Source organism: Dendrobates tinctorius, unplaced genomic scaffold, assembly GCF_039654945.1.
Source record: "Dendrobates tinctorius isolate UK_male_01 unplaced genomic scaffold, ASM3965494v1 ptg000374l, whole genome shotgun sequence".
Classification (NCBI taxonomy): domain Eukaryota; kingdom Metazoa; phylum Chordata; class Amphibia; order Anura; family Dendrobatidae; genus Dendrobates; species Dendrobates tinctorius.
This window is the reverse complement of record NW_027362040.1, coordinates 269,678-290,245: the sequence shown is the minus strand read 5'-3', so window position 1 is coordinate 290,245 and position 20,568 is coordinate 269,678. Positions and strand designations below refer to the sequence as shown.

General features: G+C 42.8%; 1 protein-coding gene across 2 annotated transcripts in view; it reads left to right on the top strand.

Annotated features, from left to right (window-relative positions):
• The window catches only part of LOC141075828 (MARVEL domain-containing protein 2-like), an 82,074-nt gene that overhangs the window by 11,342 nt on the left and 50,164 nt on the right, over positions 1 to 20,568 (top strand). For both annotated transcript variants that reach the window (XM_073562970.1, XM_073562971.1), the window contains exons 3-5: positions 3,660 to 3,838; positions 6,789 to 6,960; positions 9,606 to 9,656. In XM_073562970.1, the coding sequence (XP_073419071.1) occupies positions 3,660 to 3,838; positions 6,789 to 6,960; positions 9,606 to 9,656 (402 nt within the window). The remainder of the gene's footprint in view (positions 1 to 3,659; positions 3,839 to 6,788; positions 6,961 to 9,605; positions 9,657 to 20,568) is intronic.

Sequence of the window (20,568 nt, the reverse complement as noted above, 5' to 3'; positions counted from 1 at the left end):
TGGATAAATAAATATGGTAGTATTATTAATTGTAGTTCATTGAAACTGGCAATCAAGTTGTGAAAACTACACATGGTAATTTTCGTACTGGGAGGTATTGGTAAATGGGGCATAACTATAGTAGTTGCAGGGGTTGCCTTCGCACCTTGGCACTGGAACCCGGCAAAGCCCAAAACGTCTCTTTCACTCGCATGAGAACACCAATATTATTAACGCCCAGAGAAACTAGGGGGCTCTGTTAGATAATTTGCATTGAGGCCCTGAAGGTTCAAGTTACACCAGTGGTTATTTGTATTGTATTTGTATATGAACAAAGCATTTTTTAGAATATATGGAATGGCGATTGCCCCTACTGTATAGGAATAACCTTATTTTCACTTAAGTGATCATTGGTTTTCTTTGCTGAGTCTTCTTGTCTGAAAAATCTAGAACATTTTTCCATTCTCTGGTCAAGACAAACCCCATTTCCTATTTTTTTTTTCTTACAGGGTGCTAAATTAATGGAATTCATAGTGAAATAAATACTGCATTATTAAGCAATTAGCCTTTACAATAGATATACTATTCAACTCTTCTAAATTAGAATGGGTCCATTCATTTCAACATTTTCTGTGTATACAGCTGAAACATTAATTTGTATCTGACACCATTCAAAATTCCATATTTCATACGTACAGTTGAAACCAGAAGTTTACATACACTATATAAAAAGACACATATACATGTTTTTCTCAATAACTGACATGAAATCAGAATAAACCATTCCTGTTTTAGGTCTATTAGATTACCCTAATTATTAATATTTGCAAAATGCCAGAATAATAAGAGAGAGAATGTTTTATGGTATTTTTTTTACTTTCTGCAAAGTCAAAAAGTTTAAATCCACTATGATTACTATGCTTTTAATTCCTTCACAACATGCGCTGTATATGTACTGCACATGTCGTGTTTCCTCCTTTGATGTGGGCTCCGGCGGTGAGCCCACATCTTTCCTTGAACATGTCAGCTGTTTTGAACAGCTGACATGTGCCCAGAACAGCCATGGATGGAATCATGATCCACCCATGGCTGTTAACCTGTTAAATGCCGCTGTCAAACTCTGACATCGGCACTTAACGCGCACTTCCGTCAATCAAGTCAGAAATCCCGCCCATCAGTGATCCCATCATGTAATCGTGGGTCACCGATTCGTCGGCTTGACAACCAGCGGACTCCTGCAGAAGTCTATGGTTGTCAATGCTCATAGCAAGTCAGCAATTCTGCTACATACATGTAGCAGAGCCAATCGGGTTATGACAGCTTCTAGTCTCCCATGGAGACTATTGAAGCATGCCAAAAGTAAAAAACAGTTTTTAAAAATATTTAAAAAAATATATATATATATATATATATATAAAAGTTAAAATCACTCCCCTTTTGCCCCATTCAAAATAAAACAATAAAAAAATCAAACATACACATATTTGGTATCGCCGCATTCAGAATTGCCCAATCTATCAATAAAAAAAGGATTAGCCTGATAGCTAAACGGCGTAATGAGAGAAAAATTCAAGATACCAGAATTACATTTTTTTTTTGTCTCCGCAACATTGCATTAAAATGCAATAACAAGTGATAAAAAGATCATATCTGCACCAAAATGTTATCATTAGAAACGTCAGCTCTGCGCACAAAAAATTAAGCCCTCACCAAACCTGAAATCAAGAAAATGAAGGAGCTACGGGTATCGGAAAATGGTGCTTTTTTTTAAACAACCTTTGTATTTTTTTTCACCACTTAAATAAAAAAGGACCTATACATGTTTGGTGTCTGGGAACCTGGTAATGACCTAGAAAATCATAATAGATCAGTTTTAACATTTGGTGAACATGGCAAAAAAAATCCAAAAAACAGTTGTGGAATTGCACTTTTTTTGCCATTTCACCACACTTGGAATTTTTTTCCTGTTTTTCAGCCCACGATATGGTAAAACAATGGTGTTGTTCAAAAGTACAACTCGTCCTTCAAAAACAAGCCCTTACATGGCCCTGTTGACAGAAAAATAAAAAAGTTATGGCTCTGGGGAAGAATGGGAGCGAAAAACAAACACAAAAATGAAATAGGGCTCCGTCATAAAGGGGTTAAATGATACTGGACTGCCCATATGTTGATGTCATATGTTTGGAAGCTTCTGATATGAATTTTGTCAACATGTGAGTTAATTAGAGACACAACTGTGGATGTATTTTAATGCACACCTGAAACACACTGCTTCTTTGTTTAGCATCATGGCAATGTCTCAAGAAATCAGCCAAGATAACTGGAAAAAATTTGTGGACTTGCACAAGTTTCGCTCATCCTTGGGTACAATTTCAAGATACCTAAAGGTGCCTCGTTCATCTGTACAAACAATTATATGCAAGTACAAACAAGACGGGAATGTCCAGCCATCATACTGCTCAGGAAGGAGATTGCTTCTGTGTGCTAGAGATGAACGTGCTTTGGTCCGACATGTGCATACTAACCCAAGGACAAAAGCAAAAGACCTTGTGAAGATGATGACGGAAGCTGGTAAGATTGTGTCAGTATCCACAATGAAATGAGCACTGTATCAACATGGGCTGAAAGGCCACTCTGCCAGAAAGAAGCCATTACTCCAAAAGAAGCATAAAAAAGCCAGATTAATGTTTGCAAATGCACAAAGGAACAAAGACCTCAATTTTTTAAGACTTGTCCTGTCGTATGATGAAACTAAAATTGAACTTTTTGGGCATATTGACCAGCGATACTTTTGGAGGAAAAAGGGAGAATCTTGGAAACCTAAGAACACCATCCCAACTGTAAAACACGGGGGTTGTAGCATCATGTTGTGGGGTTGTTTTGCTGCAGGAGAGACTGGTGCACATCACAAAATAGATGGCAGCATGAGAAAAGAAGATTATGTGGCAATACTGAAGCTACATCTCAAAACATCAGCAGGAAGTTAAAGCTTGAGTGAATGGGCGGAAATGGGTCTTCCAAATGGACAATGACCTGACGCATACTGCTAAAATGGTAACAAAGTGGCTTAAGTATAACAAAGTCAATGTTTTGGAGTGGCCATCACAGAGCCCTCACAATCCTATTGAAAATGTATGTGTTAAGCTGAAAAGGTAGATGTGAGCAAGGCAACCTACAAACCTGGATCAGTTGTCAGGAGGAATGGGCCCAATTCCAACCAGCTATTGTGAGAAGCTTGTGGAAGGATATCCCAAATGTTTGACCCAAATCATTCAGTTTGAGGGCAATGGTACCAAATACTAATGAAATGTATGTAAACTTTTGACTTTCCAGTAAATAATAAAAATGCCCTAAAACATTCTCTCTGTTATTATTCTGGCATTTGGCAAATATTAATAATCATGGTAATCCTATTGGCATAAAATGGGAAAGGTTTATTCTGATTTCATGTCAGATATTAAGAAAACCATGCATATGTGACTTTTTATATAGTGGCTGTAAGCTTCTGGTTTCAACTGTGTATATGCAGGAAGCAGAATCCCACAAACATAAACGCATTTAATTCATATACAACAATCCATGAAATCACCATCCTCATCATCATGGACATCCACAATCATTTGACTGCTTATTATAATTAGTATATTTATATTTTATTTTATGTTTTAACCTCTGTACAGAGAACCACCAAGCCAAAGAGGATAATTTTTGAAGATGAAGTTCAACATTTAGGAGATGTAAAAGGGAAAGTCATGAAGACCCTTCATATCTCAGAAAAAGACAGTGACGCTGCTGCTTTAAGTCGCTCTATACCTTCTGGGTACCGGCCAAAACCATACATTGTACCAGATTATGTTGTGTAAGCATAAATATGTCACTGAAGACTGTGATAAACTGTAATCACTGCATATGAACAGACATTACATTATTGTTGAAGTTATCACTGTGGTTCCTTTTACATTGGTGTAATGTGGTCTAAAATCATTTTTCTACCAAAACCCAAGGTGCATAGTTTAGCCTAAAACGCTCTCCCCTGGTCTGTGTAGGGGCAGCAGAGAGGTCAGGGAGTGCCTCAGACTACCAAAGCACATTGGGAGGAATTTATAAAGGGTTCATATGTGAACTCCTTCTAATAAAACTGCTGCATTTTATTGCACCATTCTTTTAATTCGACTATGATGCACTGCTCTTAAAGGGGTTGTCTGCCTTTGGCTTTTCCCCATGTATTTATGTCTAAAAATAATTTTTGCAATCAGATTTCATTAAAAAAAAAGTTGCGCTGTTTGAGTTCTCGTTTCTATTGTGCTGTTGATTGCAAGCTGTAGAATGAGGTAATTGGAAATCCATCAGCGAGCTTGTTTTGGAGGTCTGATTGAAGAGTTTGTATCTATTATCTGACTTTTTCTGAACTCCTTTCAGGCTATTTATAACCATGTAATAGTTGGGTGTGCATGGAAAAGAACAGTCTGTAAAAGTAAAACGGTGCAAAATATTATATGAAATCCAATTACAACAATTATGTTTAGACCAAAGGCATGCATTTTAGTTAAAAAAAAGTCCTCAAAATGTGGCAGCTTCAAAACGTTATGGAACACCAGTCTAATAGTAAATGTTTTCCAGTGTGCATTGAGCAGTTTGAGAAGTTGTTCACCATTTTACAGAATAGGGGAATGGGAGAAAAGTAAAAACAAGGGCACAAGGAATTTTTACCTACATATTCTGCATTTATTTTGAAATGTATTGTGAATCGGAAAGGGTGTTTTAAAGGACACAGTAAATAGCTACCAGAAAGTGCTCAGCAATTACCCATGGGAAGTATCTGACCAGTTTTAAGCAAGCACGCCCATCAAAGTTTTTATCCTCCTATTATATTGCAGACATCATATTATATAGAACTGTGTACTTACAATTGCTCATTTTGCCTTTCTACCCAGCTAATTCTCATTTCTCTGCTCTATGTAGAAACAGGAAGTCTCTTGTCCCTGCATTTATCATTCCCCTCTTCACCTCCTGACCCAGCTGCCCCCTCCTCCCCAGACTTATGACTCATGTGCCCGCTCCTCCGGCAGTGACTTATGACTCATTCAGGAAAAATTGACCTCCTGTTTTTACATAAAGCTTAGGATGATTCAGCTCATCAGTTTTTAATCACATGATGTCATAGACCTAATGGAAAAGAGAAGAATTATCTGGGTAGAAAGTCAGAATGAGCAATTGTAAGTACACAGTGCCATATAATATGATGATTGCAGTATATTAAGAGGATAAAAACTTTGATTGGAGAAGGAGGAGTGCTTCTTTAACAATGGTACTGGTACAGATAGATAAACAATCTATCCAGTTCCTGAGTCTACCGATACATTCTGTACAGTTGATATATCAAGTACGAGGGGTGCCTGAAAAGTTCGAGGCCCACCCATGAAATCTTTTTTGTATGGTCTTGTTTTGCAATGCAATATGTTATTTAGTTAGTTGAATGGTCTCATGAGCAATCTGAATTTATTTTGATTTTTTTTGTTTCCGTTACATCATTTTAAAGTTGGGTCGCAAGGCTGAAATATGGAAATGGAGAAGTTGGCAAAGTTCACACATCGGCTGCTGCAATTCACTCCTGTGGTTTCCAACTGCTTCAGCACCCACCCTATTCCCCTGATTTGGCTCCCTCGGACTATCACCTATTCCCACAGATGAAAAAGCACCTTGGTGGAAGGTGGAATTGCAGCCATTGCAGCCATTGCAGCCATTGCAACAGCCGATGTGTGAACTTTGCCAACTTCTCCATTTCCATATTTCAGCCTTGCGACTCAACTTTAAAATGCTGTAACGGAAACAAAAAAAAATCAAAATAAATCCAGATTGCTCATGAGACCATTCAACTAACTAAATAACAAATTGCATTGCAAAACAAGACCATGCAAAAAAGATTTCATGGGTGGGCCTCGAAGTTTTCAGGCGCCCCTCGTAAGTTGCAGGAATCTGCAGTAAGTATGCAGTAGTTTCCTTCTTACACATAGTTTTTACAGAAAAGTTGGCGATACGTCACAGTTTAAAATTGAACAGCTAAATCATTAACTTTATGTTGCTACAAACAATAAAAAGACAGTTTCCAAACAACCACAATGCGGGGTTCAGGATTTGTAACTCGTTCACACATCCGTATTTTTGGTTCAAGTGTTGTCCATGGAAAAAACGAGCCAATGTTATTCAATGGGGCAATGCAGATGAGCTATTTTTTTCACTGACTGAATCTTCACGTGAAAAAGAATGTCATCATGTTCTAGTTTCGTCTGTAAAAGGGATGAGACTCAGCCATTCAAGTTTGTGGGTACGTAAAAAAAACTCAGATGCCATGCGGATCAACAGTATAGCATCCGATCTTTACGGATACATTACAATTCTGTAACATAGGACATGGTAAATGTAAATGATTAATAACTGCTGAGAATAAACATGTCACCTATGGATGACAAGTGAGAAGAAAATCATCTGAGATATCTGGATGAAACTCTGAACGATTTTTTAGACGCTGGTGTGAACTTGCCCATCCAGGGAGTCAATTGCCTAACTGAATTAGATCCCAGTATGTATGAGACTCAATTACTCCATTGTGGGGCTATAAGGGTTACAGCAAATTAATGAACACGATAACTGAACTCAACCGGTAATTGTTACAACTGACCCAATGCTTTTCAATTACGAGGTGGTTCCCTCCTTAACATGTATTGTGTACTACCAGAGAATGTAACCTTTTTTATGATTATTTTCTACTATTTGAACGCTGATTTTGCCTGATATTCTCTGTTCTACAGCAAGTATCCAGAAATCAAGAATAATGAAGAACGGGAGAAATATAAAGCTGTATTTAATGACCAATACACAGAATATAAGGACCTGTATTTAGAAGTCAGAGGTGCCCTACTGAAGTTTAAAGAACTGGATAACATGATGGAAAAGCTAACTAGCACATCCCAGAGTCACATGGTGAGTAATTATTCTATCAATTACAATAAAGTATTATGTTTTCAGGGTTTATTCAGTTTTAAACAATATTCTAAAAAGAATCCACACTTATTATTACCATGTTACACATCTGTATGGTATGGATCTGTAATATGGTTCCCTGACAATTTTAGGACTAACATGCTATATATTAGGAAAGGTAGGGAATATCACTGAGAGGTGGTCCTCAGTTCAACAGAACCCATGGTGTACTCAATAGCAAAAGAAATAAAAAAAACTATGCTCTAGCTCTTGAGGATAAAATCATTCAAATTAGTCTGATATTAAATTTAAAACTTCCTCATTAGGACAGGTAGCCAAGCAAAAAAGAGAAACCAACGCGTTTCAAACAGCATTCTTAGTCTGACAAGTTTCACAGAGTAAATTGGATGAAGAGCTAGAACAGTTTTTTCTTCCTTAGTTATGTATTATGCCCTGTTCACATCACGGTAATAGCAGCACATTTGAGATATACACTGGGAAAAGCTTCCAAAGTATAAATACAGCCGTGTGATGTATCCCGCTGTACAGGTATATGGTAGAATACATTGCCTATAGGGTCCAATTGCAATAGAAAAAATATATACAGTGGGGCAAAAAAGTATTTAGTCAGTCAGCAATAGTGCAAGTTCCACCACTTAAAAAGATGAGAGGCGTCTGTAATTTACATCATAGGTAGACCTCAACTATGGGAGACAAACTGAGAAAAAAAAATCCAGAAAATCACATTGTCTGTTTTTTTTCATTTTATTTGCATATTATGGTGGAAAATAAGTATTTGGTCAGAAACAAGCAATCAAGATTTCTGGCTCTCACAGACCTGTAACTTCTTCTTTAAGAGTCTCCTCTTTCCTCCACTCATTACCTGTAGTAATGGCACCTGTTTAAACTTGTTATCAGTATAAAAAGACACCTGTGCACACCCTCAAACAGTCTGACTCCAAACTCCACTATGGTGAAGACCAAAGAGCTGTCAAAGGACACCAGAAACAAAATTGTAGCCCTGCACCAGGCTGGGAAGACTGAATCTGCAATAGCCAACCAGCTTGGAGTGAAGAAATCAACTGTGGGAGCAATAATTAGAAAATGGAAGACATACAAGACCACTGATAATCTCCCTCGATCTGGTGCTCCACGCAAAATCCCACCCCGTGGGGTCAGAATGATCACAAGAACGGTGAGCAAAAATCCCAGAACCACGCGGGGGGACCTAGTGAATGAACTGCAGAGAGCTGGGACCAATGTAACAAGGCCTACCATAAGTAACACACTACGCCACCATGGACTCAAATCCTGCAGTGCCAGACGTGTCCCACTGCTTAAGCCTGTACATGTCCGGGCCCGTCTGAAGTTTGCTAGAGAGCATTTGGATGATCCAGAGGAGTTTTGGGAGAATGTCCTATGGTCTGATGAAACCAAACTGGAACTGTTTGGTAGAAACACAACTTGTCGTGTTTGGAGGAAAAAGAATACTGAGTTGCATCCATCAAACACCATACCTACTGTAAAGCATGGTGGTGGAAACATCATGCTTTGGGGATGTTTCTCTGCAAAGGGGCCAGGACGACTGATCCGGGTACATGAAAGAATGAATGGGGCCATGTATCGTGAGAATTTGAGTGCAAACCTCCTTCCATCAGCAAGGGCATTGAATATGAAACGTGGCTGGGTCTTTCAACATGACAATGATCCAAAGCACGCCGCCAGGGCAACGAAGGAGTGGCTTCGTAAGAAGCATTTCAAGGTCCTGGAGTGGCCTAGCCAGTCTCCAGATCTCAGCCCTATAGAAAACCTTTGGAGGGAGTTGAAAGTCCGTGTTGCCAAGCGAAAAGCCAAAAACATCACTGCTCTAGAGGAGATCTGCATGGAGGAATGGGCCAACATACCAACAACAGTGTGTGGCAACCTTGTGAAGACTTACTGAAAACGTTTGACCTCTGTCATTGCCAACAAAGGATATATCACAAAGTATTGAGATGAAATTTTATTTCTGACCAAATACTTATTTTCCACCATAATATGCAAATAAAATGAAAAAAAAACAGACAATGTGATTTTCTGGATTTTTTTTTCTCAGTTTGTCTCCCATAGTTGAGGTCTACCTATGATGTAAATTACAGACACCTCTCATCTTTTTAAGTGGTTGAACTTGCACTATTGCTGACTGACTAAATACTTTTTTGCCCCACTGTACGTATAATGAGAGGATGGTGTAACGGAGGTAATTTTGGCTGCCCTGTCATGATTAAGACATCGTGTCGTAAGAAATCCCATCATAAAGCTGCTTAGCAATCAGCAGATCGAAAGAGGTCTGGCTTGTCCAGCTCCTAGCCATCAAATGCCACCAGAAGATGTGTCTCATTGTATCATTCCACAAAAGCCACACAAATTAATGGACATCTCTGTAATGCACGGACAGGCAACCAAAGTTGTGGGTCAAAAAAAAGACGAAAGGATCTTGTCTCCCCTCTAATATCCATGATCTAATAAATCATATGTAGCCAATAGGTAAAAATCCCTTTAAGACTGTGAAATTCTTTCTACCAATCAGCGTATCTAGTTTAGCCTAGAATTACTGACATTGAGATCATAAAAGCAATGATAAATACTAAGTTTTATTCTTACAGGCTTCAGATAGGATCAGAGCCATCACTGAAAAATATGATAAGAAAAAAAATGTAAGTATGCGCATAAAGTAAACCAAAACCAAAATCACTTTAGGACTGCACGAGAAAGGAAATCAAACACATGTAAACTGTGAAGGGGTGTGCTCACCATCAGTGAAGTAGGTGCATTTTTTTAAACTAAGTTCAAGCATCCGAATAAAAAAAATTGTCAGAGTTTCATCCAGAAAACTGGGACAATTATTTTCGCACTTGTCATCCTTGAGCAGTCAGTATGTTAAAGAATTGCAAAGTATCCGTAAAAAACAGATGCCCCTGCTGTGGCTCCATATGCCATCTGATTTTTTTTTTTGCACATCCATAGACTTCAGTAGGCATTACTCATCCAATTTATGGAAGGAACTAGTGCATGCTGCAATTTTTTTCATATGTAGTCGGTCAGTGAAAAAAAATGCTCATGTGCACTGCCCCATGAAATAACATTTGTCCATGTGCTGTCCATTTCTTCATGAACAGCACCCAGATTGAAATTATGCTTGTATGAATCTACCCTTAAAAAATAAACATTCATTAATTACTAGGTGCTTGGAGGACGATTTGGTAGAACCCCATGGTGCAGGAGCCAGTTTTTACATTAATGGGTTTATCCGGGACTAAGCTACTTTTTTCTTATGGAGCTAAGAATTTACAGGCAGGTAGTTGCTAATTACCTGCCTGTTCTGCCCAGCACCAATCTCTGGTAACTCCTGCCCACAATTCTGCTGTTTCATGCCTACAAAGAATCTGCTTCTTTACCACTCTGCTCTGTTGTCAGATCATGACTGCCGATGTCATGCTGATTGATAGCTGGTTCCCTCCTACTGTCTGACTGCGAGGAACCAGCTGTCAATCAGGATAATATATACCGCCACGCCCCATCGACAAAGCGTCCTGGTAGAAGTAGAGCTGCTCTGTTGAAATGAGGTCAAATGAAGCAGCAGAATCACCGGCAGTCATGGTCAATGACTGCTCTAAGCCAGCGTTGGGCAGAACAGATAGGTAGTTAGCAACTATCTGCTTCTTAGTACCATGAGAAAAATAAAATAGTTCCAGATAACCCCTTTTCACCCCTTCACCCCCATGACTAGGCCAAATTTTACAATTCTAACCACTGTCACTTTATGTGGTAATGACTCTGAAACGCTTCAGCACATCCCAGTGATTGAGACAGTTTTCTCGTGACATATTGTACTTCACGATAGTGGTAAAATTTGTTCGATATGACTTATTTGTCTATTTGTGAAAATATCAGAAATTTGGCAAAAATTGCAATTTTCAAAACTTCATTATGTGCTTAAAACAGAGCATTGTCACGCAAAACAGTTAATGAATAACATTTCCCCCATATTTATATAGCTCCAACATATTCCACAGCATTTTACAGTTTAATATGCATTATTTTTGAAACATTATTTTTTCATTAGTAAGTTAGAAGGGTTAAAAGTTGATAGCAATTTCTCATTTTTTGAGCAAATTTTACAACACCATTATTTTTGGGACCACATCACATTTGAAGTGGCTTTAGGGGGCCTATATGACAGAAAATCCCCAAAAGTGACACCATTCTAAAAACTGTACCCCTTGTGAGGCAGTGACCCCTGTTACAGCTAGGGGGCACTGTAGGTGCTCCTCAGGATACGCATGGAGGTGTAATTGTGATGGTGAGACAGTGACCGGCATTATTGTAAATGGCCGGTATGTGTTGCAGAGGAGATCCTCTGCGCTGTAAGCCCAAAATGTTGTTGCTTTGGGACTTGTAGTTCCACAAGCGCTTGTTTACTTATAAGGGGGGCTTAAATGGTTAGTTGGAGAGCTGGGCGGGACTGACTAACCACACACACCGCCCACCCATGGAGTGGTTTCAGCTACATGATGTGAACATCGTTTGGGTCACATGGTCAGTGTGTAAGGTCCTGGATAGCCTGTGTGTTGGAAGTTCCTTGGAAGTAGGACTGGATTCCTGAAGAGCACATGGAGAGGCCATAGACCTGAAGGCCTGTGTGTTGGACGGTCCCATGAGTGCACGGATGTCCTGAATAGCACATGGAGAGACCGTGGGACTGCATGGTCGCTGTGTTGGAAGGTCCCATGCGGGGACTGGATTCCTGAAGAGCACAGGATGAGACCAGGTGTGTGCAGAGTCTGTGACGGCACTGCATGGTGGAAGCTACCGACTTTCTGATGGTCTGGAACTGTCGGGAGTGCCCTGGTCGCAAGTACGGTGATCCCAGTAAGACATCTTCCCTGGGAACCAGGACTGATGAGGAGACAGTGTGTGGAGCAGGAGCTCCTGTAGGTAACTCCAGACAAGGGCGTTATGGGCAGACAAGTAACTGCCATTGGAACAGACTGTTGGTGCTGTCCATGGATGCTAATGAACTGTGCGGTCACCCATGGTAACTGGACGAAGTAAGATCTGTCTTGTTTAGTGACTGCGTATTAAAGGCATGTACTAAGAAGTGCTATGGACTATGTGTGTGATGTGTAACATGGCGGTTTATGCAGTGTAAAATAAACCCAAATAGATTGTTTTGTAGAGAAAACGTGTCCGTGTGCCTTCATCCCATTGCTGAGCAAGTGTCCCCCAACACATGCAGAAAGCGCTGTCTTACATCTTCAAAGTCCTCAAAACCACATTCAGGAAGTTTATTAACCCTTCAAAAATTAATATTTTACTTTTTCCACAAAAATGCTAATTTGGCCCCAATTTTTTATTTTCACAAGGCTAACAGGGGAAAATGAGCTGTAAAATTAGTTGTGAAATTTCTCCTGAGTACACAGACACCCCATTTGTGCGGGAAAATGAGTGTTTGGGTGCATGGCATGGCTCAGCAGGGAAGGAGCGCCATTTGACTTTTTGAACTCAAAATCATTAGCAGTCGCCATGACGGTTTTGGAGAGCCCCTGCTGTGCCTAAACAGTGGAAACCACCCACAAGGGATGCCATTTTGGAAAATAGACCCCTCAAGGAATATCTAGATGTCTGGTGAGCACCTTGAACCAACAGGCGTTTCATAGAACTTCATAACTTTTAACTGTGAAAATGAAAAAATCTTTTCCTGCAAAAATGTTAGTTTTTACCAAAATTCTTCATTTTCACAAGTGTAACAGGAGAAAATGGACCGTACAATTTATTGTGCAATTTCTCCCAAGTACACCAAGACCCCATATGTGGTTGAAAACTACTTTTGAGGCACAGTGCAAAGCAGAAGGGAAGAAGCACTATATTGGATCTTAGATTTTGCTGGAATGGTTTGAGGGTGCCATGTCACAGTGGCAGAGCCCCTGAGGTGCCAGAACAGCAGAAACCTCCCATAAGTGAACTAATTTTAGAAACTACACTCCGCATTGAATTCATCTAGGGGTGCAGTGAGCATCTTAACACCACATGTGCTGGACATTTATACCATTGGGTGGTAACGAAAGAATAATTATATTTTTTACCATTAAAATTTTGTTTAGCACCAAATTTTTAATTTTTATAAGGGCTTTCTCCTGAGTGCACCAATACCGTACATGTAATTGGGAACTACATTTGAGGCACAGTGCAAAGCTCAGAAGGGAAGTAGTGCCATATTATAGGGCAGTTTTTTGGGGAATAGTTTGCTGATGCTAATGTAAGAGGGTAAGATTCATGGGATGCAGTGAAGAGCCGGAGGCAGAGAATGGGTTAACAGGATTTACTAGAACAGGTTATCAAACAAGGAATACTCCACGCAGGGAGTCGAGATCAGTAACGGCAACAACAGGATTTGCAAACAAACACAATATTTGAGAAAAAGGTGTGCGAAAAAGATAACTTAATGCTTGTGGGTCGCCCTCGCTCGCCCAGGGCAGCGGGGGTACTCGGTACCGGGCCGGTGTCAAGGCGGGAATGTGACACAGCAGCGGTGACCCGGTCCGTGGCCCTGGGCGCCCAATATCAATGGCGGTGATGTTAATGGTGTTAAAGCTTATTAGGTAGTTCGTGACGCCACCCGTGGTGTTTGGCAAGTAAGATGGTAAGCCAACGCTGCATACAGATCCGCTGGGACTGATGGTGTGGTGCAGCAGAGATGGTATAGCTCCCCACAGGTGGAGCTGTAGTCCCAGGGCAGTGTAGGTGCAATGGATGAGGAGAGGCGCAGGATGGTATGGAGGCTGGTGCCCAGGTGTAGTGGTGCTGGAATAACTGAAGGACACCAGAGTATGCAGTTCCAAAGCTTTACTCACTGTTTGCAGTTCACACAACTGCCTGCCTCCGTACTGTGTTCTCCAGGTCAGGGCTCCAGCTAACCTCCAGGCAGGATAGGATTCTCCATTCCACACTCCGCCAACATGTACCTTACTGAACGTCTCCTCCAATGCGCCTTTAGGTGCGAAGCACTCCAGTACTTAGTTACCCTGGAATGCCTCTCTCTAGGTGTTCCTAGTCTTTACTTGTATAACAGACAGCTGTAGCCTGCTTCGGGGACTCCTCACTGCTTCCCGGCTCTCTATCCGGTTTGCTGTTGTGTCCCAAGTCTATGATGGGAGCAAGGCGTTAGCAGCTCACTACTCCTCCGGTGTCTGTTGCCGGACATAAAGCTCCAATCAACCTCGGGGACCGGGCCCCGGCCTTTGCGCTCTCTGGACTGGAAGGGTTCTCTCTCTTTCTCAACCTGCTTCCCACCGTCCTTCTATTCTCCTTCGTTCCGATCTGTTCTCTCTCTCTCTTATGGAAGGTTAGGTTATCAATCTTATCAGTCTCTTTCTCTGGTCTTTCTCGTGCCAGCAGCCCACATCACTGGGACCTGCTGCAGCACGTCCCTCAGACACCCATCTTCTCTCTTCTCTCTCCTCCAACCAACTAGCCAACAACTTTCACTCTTCCCACTCTTTTGTATCATCTTACTCCACCCGCCTCCCAGCACATCTCGTGTTACGAAGCAGGGTTCCACGAGGGGTGCTCTGCCAACCCCCAGCATAAAGCTGTTAGGTGGCCCCACTGAACTATCCTGTGTGTGGAATGCAGGTGTGGAGCGTGGTCAGGAGTTCCCACCTTACCTGGATGGTGGGGCACTACACCTTAGGAGAAGGTGCAGTACCTCTGTGGCAACTGAAGCCTCAGGGGCGCCACATTTGCAGTTCTTGTTGGGGAAAGGCTTTAATGTTTCGGGCCGACGTCGTAGATCGTGGCAATGTCTCTGGCTCTGTTACGGAGGAGCGAAAAGCACCCTCTCCCATCTGTGCTGATGTATCCGGTCCTGCTTGGCTTGAGTGGAATGTAGAAACAGTCTTTTATGTGGATTCCTCTGGAATGGTGCCGAACTCGATCCGTGTGCACGCTCGCCGGCTGCGGCAGTGTGCGATCCTCTGAAGTAGTCTCTAGGAACGGAGTAAGTCAGATTGTCTCTCACTGAGGACGGGAAGGAGCCATCCAGAAAAGAAGGGTCCGAAGACAGCTCAGTAGGGACACAGTCAGTCTGCAAGTCAGAACGCTGGGGGATGAATGATGTGAAGCAGTCGGAGCAGTGGGGAGGGAGTCAACCTTCTCCTGGTTCTCTTGTCGCCTTCCCGCCAAATTTCTCTACTTCCCATGCTCAATGCATTTTATCTCCCCCATGCCCTCTGCTGTCCAGTGCAAAGGTCCTCCCCTCCCAGAAGAACCTTCCTCCAGCAACAGTGGTGACAGTCCCGATGGTTCCGGCCCCAAAGTGCATCGGAAACCGCTGACTCTGCCCTGGCTCATCTTCTTATACTATAACCTACTGGAAGTACTGGAAGAGCCCCTGAGGTGTCAGAACAGCAGGACCTCCCATAAGTGACCCCCAAACTACACATCTCAATTAATTCATCTAAGAGTGTAGTGTATAATTGCATCTTACCGACACCACAGATGTGTCACAGAATTTTACACCATTGGGCAGTGAATAAAAAATAATTACATTTTTACCACAAAAATTCTGTTTTAGTCCCAGATTTTACAAAAAAAATGCATCAAAATTTGTCACACAATTTCTGCTGTTCGTGGAAATACCTCATGTGTGGCTGTACAGTACTGCTTAACCACACTGCAAGACTCGGGAGGGACGAAGCGCTATTTGCCTCCAGGAGCGCAGATTTTCCTAGTTTGCAGACACCATATACAGAGTGCTAGAAGAGCAGAATACCTCTCATTTTTTAAATTAAACCATTTTTGGAATTTATCTACAGATGTACAGTACGTAGTCATGATTTCCAGAAACAAGCAGCAGTGAATGTTGCTGAGAGAAAATTGCAAATCTGCTATGGTTGTGCCCAGTACGTTGTAGTGCCCAGTACATTATGCCCAGCTTCTGAAGACATGTGTGGTACTCGCAGGTACGCAGGATGCAGTGACGAGCCAGAAACAGAGCAAGGGTTAAACTTGATTTTTATATATATGTAAAGAGGAAAGCTAACAACGGTTTTCCACGCAGGGAATCCAGACACAAATACACAAGTAACACAATGCTAAACAGTACAGCGAGGGGTGGTAACTATATGGCCACGCTATGGTCGGCTATGGGTCCTTGGACTAGCTATAAACGCAAACGAAATGTCACTTATCGATCTCTGACATCCGGCAGAGTTGTAGTCCGGGAGATGTCTGTTTGGCGTCTCAGCCGCCTGTTCCAGCCAAAGAGTTGTTGCAGGCTTCGGGCGTTCCCATTCCCTGATGCTGGGGGAATGAGACAGGCCCCAGGCCGGTTCCCCTCCGCCGGGGTTGCCTTGTCGGGCGGCGAGGCAGAGTCGGCCGTGGGTCTGGGCGTACAGGCCGCAGCCGCGGCATGGAGTGGGGCAGTGTAGGCCACGGGTCTCACTGTACAGGCTGCAGCCGCGGTATGGAGCGGGGCAGTGGCGGCCGCGGGTCTCACTGTACAGGCTGCAGTCGCGGTATGGAGCAGGGCAGTGGCGACCGCGGGTCTCGCTGTACAGGCCGCAGCCACGGTATGGAGCGGGGCAGTGGCAGCCGCGGGTCTCGTTGGGTCTCCTCCTCGTGCTGCTCGGCACCGTCCTCCCTCCTGGTCAGGTGAGCCTCCGTCTCTCTTGCCTCGAAAACGCTGACTCACTTTCGCACTGGGATCACCCAAGTTCCTCCCTCCCGTCTCTTGTCTCCCACGTCTCTCTCCCCGCCGAGTGTCCCCGCTCGTCTCCACCGCTCGTTTTATAGTCGCCCCGCCCCCTTTCTTTGTCTCGCCCCCACGTTTCCTGATCTACTGTCCATCCTGGCCTGCTATTCTTTCCCCCGGGAACGTATCTCCTGGGAATCTGGGTGACAGCCCCCCTTTTTCCGGGGCTCTCTCTCCCCTACACATGCACCCATAAATTAGGTGGGATCTCACTGTTACAGAAATGCCAAACATGTGGACACTAAATGAGGTTTAGGCATACTGTGGGGCTCAAAAGGTAGATGGGAAGTTGGATTTGGGAGTGCAGAATTTTATGGATTTCGTTTGGGGCGCGAGGAGCCATAGCGCTTATCTAGTCCCTTTGTACTACCAGTAATGTGGAAGCCCCCTATATTTCCATTATCAGATGATGGACCTGAGTGGGGACTTGCTTTTTTTTGGAATGAGTTGAATCTTTTATTGGGAACATTTTACATAACATTTTGGATCACATTTATCCTGCGCTCTACGCAGCTCTGCACTGAGCACTTACATCAGTGTTTCTATCTAAATTTCTCAATGATGTGAATCAGATGAAACCTTTGAGGAATCCATTCACTATAATGAGGCATCAGAGTTACTTTGGACTCTATCTGACCTCTGATCAGTTGTGTTCTTCTGTTAAGAAGTGCACAAAACTGTAGCGGACTGCGCTTTTAGACACGCCTGAAAAGATGGACACTGCTGTATCATAGGCTAGACAGCATCCACAGTGTCTCCATCTGCCTCACTATAGGGAATCTTCCATCTCAGACTCCGTCTGAATCACATATTTCGGAGATGATTTACATGGAAAACCCAGTATACGCGCTCAGTGTAGAGCACAGGATAAATGTGAACCAAGCCTTAATGCAATCTTTTGGTAGGCAGAATGAACATATTAACAGCAGTTAACCAGTTGAAGAATTGGTTTATTTTATTTTTTTATGCTGAAAAAGATAATTTTTCCATATTTCTGCGGACAGAGTCATGTGAGGGGTTGATTTTGCAGGAAAAGTTCACTTTTTTTATTGGTAGCAACAAACATCCAAATCAGATTGTTGAATAGACATTAAAACTTCAGCTTTATTGCAATATCTTTAAAAACATGCTGTTAAAATTGTAAATCCAGGGGATTACGTGTTAAGTACAAAAATGTTTTTAGTCATAACTAGAGTTGAGGGAAACGTGTCGGTCAAATTCAAAAATCGACGACTTTAGCTAAAGTCGGGTTTCGCCGATCGAAACCCAACCATAGCGTGAGGTCGGCCATGAGGTCGCCGAGCCGAGCACCAAAGTCGCGTTTCAAATAATGCTTCCAGCGCCTTTTCTCAGCCAATGATGGAGGACACACACTGTGGGCAACGCGATGACATGGGCAGCGGCCACCACCATCTTAGAGAAGGGCATTGAAGTGATTGGCTGGCTTTGTGTGGCGTCACAGTGGGTATAAAATCCGTGACCGCCGACCGCCATCTTACTTCTGCCGATCTAAAATAGGGAGAGGTGCTGCTGCTGCTGATTCTGAATAGGGAGAGCGTTAGGCAGGCAAGAAGAAAAAAAAATTGCTTCTGCTGATAGCGCTTTTCACTGTACAGTTAGTGTGCAGTGAAAGGGGAGGATTTTTGTTGTGTGAAGCAGCACTGGTGGTGATTAGGCTGCCTTTTAAGGCTACCTGATAGCTGCAATGCTGTGTGCACACTGCTGTTCAAACTGCTTTTTTCAAAGCACTCCAACTTTTATTATTTTGTTCTGGTGAGTTACCGAGCGTTCATTTTTTCACACACTGTATAGCGGTGTACGCTCCTCACACACTACCGTGTACCGGCTGGTATCACGGACAAATAGAAGCTATCTGGGTGTGACTCTGGAAAAACAAGCCGAGGAGATTTTTCCATTTTTCCAGACCTACACCTTAGAGAGCTGAATGCTTTTCAAACAGTTTCGTATATCTGCTGTTTGATCATGGTCAAAACTAGACAGAGACAGCATGTGTCAGTCCGTATACAAATAGACGGAGATTGACAATTTTCCATACAGACACCATATAGCGGTGTATGCTCCTCACACACAACCGTGTACCGGCTGGTATCACGGACAAATAGAAGCTATCTGTGTGTGACTCTGGAAAAACAAGCCGAGGAGATTTTTCCATTTTTCCAGACCTACACCTTAGAGAGCTGAATGCTTTTCAAACAGTTTCGTATATCTGCTGTTTGATCATGGTCAAAACTAGACAGAGACAGCGTGTGTCAGTCAGTATACAAATAGACGGAGATTGACAATTTTCCATACAGACACCGTATAGATCTGTCCGATTATCAAACAGTATTGCATTTCTGCCGTTCGCATTACAGTCACATCTATACAGAGTCAGCGTGTGTGTGACACTCTGTAAATACATATACGGAGATTATTAGTTACACAAAAAATGAATACAGCTGTACACTTCAGATACAGCTCCATATATCTGCTTGTTGGATTACAGTCAAATACATACTGTGAGAGCGTCTGTGACTAACAAAATATATACGTAGATTTAATTTTTTTAATACACCTTACACAGCTGGACGTTCCTCATACAGTACCATCTCTCTGCTGGTATTTTTGATACATTTTCCCAAACATGAGGAAGTATTGTGGAAGAGGACACAGACGTGGGCAGGAGGACGCAGCTGGTACTGATGGTGGTGGTGCATCGGCTGGTTCTGGCAAATGCACAATAGCGGCTAAGGCAGGAGGTGTTGAGCCTGCGTCATTGTCTGGCCCAAGAAGGCCTGTAAGGTTCCCTTTTCTTGGAGTAGGAAAACCACTTTTAAAGCCGGAGCATCAGGAACAGGTTTTGGTGTACATTGCCGAAACAGCCACCAGCTCTATTGCCTCCTCTTCTGAACATTCAAAACCTGCAAGCACGGAGTTGTCAGTGCAGGGTTCTGGTCAGGAAAAACACCTTTCCTTGTGTCCTTCACCCACACCAAAAGTTAAGGATGCGGCAGCCCACACTTCAGATTACTCTATGGAGCTCTTTTCACATACCATGCTTGGGTTATCCAGTCAAATCCTGAATTCCCCAGTCCAAGATGAATCTGACATGGAGTGCACTGATGCACAGCCACTGCTAGATGATTCTGCTGGTACATTGACCCAGAGCACTACATTGCCCTCGAAGTCTACTGAGCCAGAATCTGACCCTGATGAAACTCAGGTGCCCCTTCCCACATACTATACCACCTTACACGGTGACACAGAGGAAGGTAAAGAGGAAGGTGCAGATGACTTTGAAGAGGAGGTGATGGATGACCCAGTTCTTGACCCAGATTGGCATCCATTGGGGGAGGAGGGTGGCGCTGGCAATAGTTCAGATAAGGAGAAGGATCTGCAGCAGGCACTGACATCGCAGCAGCGGTTATCTGGCAGGCCCGTAGCTGTCCAAAAACGTGGACCAAAAACTAAAAGAGTTGCTGGACAGCTTGGCCAGACGGTCAACTTAGCACAGCGTGCAAGGCCAGAAAATGTATACCATAGCAGGAAGAGTGCAGTGTGGCACTTCTTTGTCCAAAATCCTACTGATGAGGCAAAGGTTACCTGTAAGAAGTAGGGAAGGACCTTTAGCTGAGGTAAACAACTCAGAAATTTGAATACCAGTTACATGCTTAGACATTTAATCAACATGCACTTGCAAGCATGGACGGACTACAAAACCTCAGGTAGCACATGTGCACCTGCTCCGACTGAAGGTAGCCAGCAACGCTCCATCGCTTCCCCCACTGTAAGACCACTTCCACCGTTAAGCACAC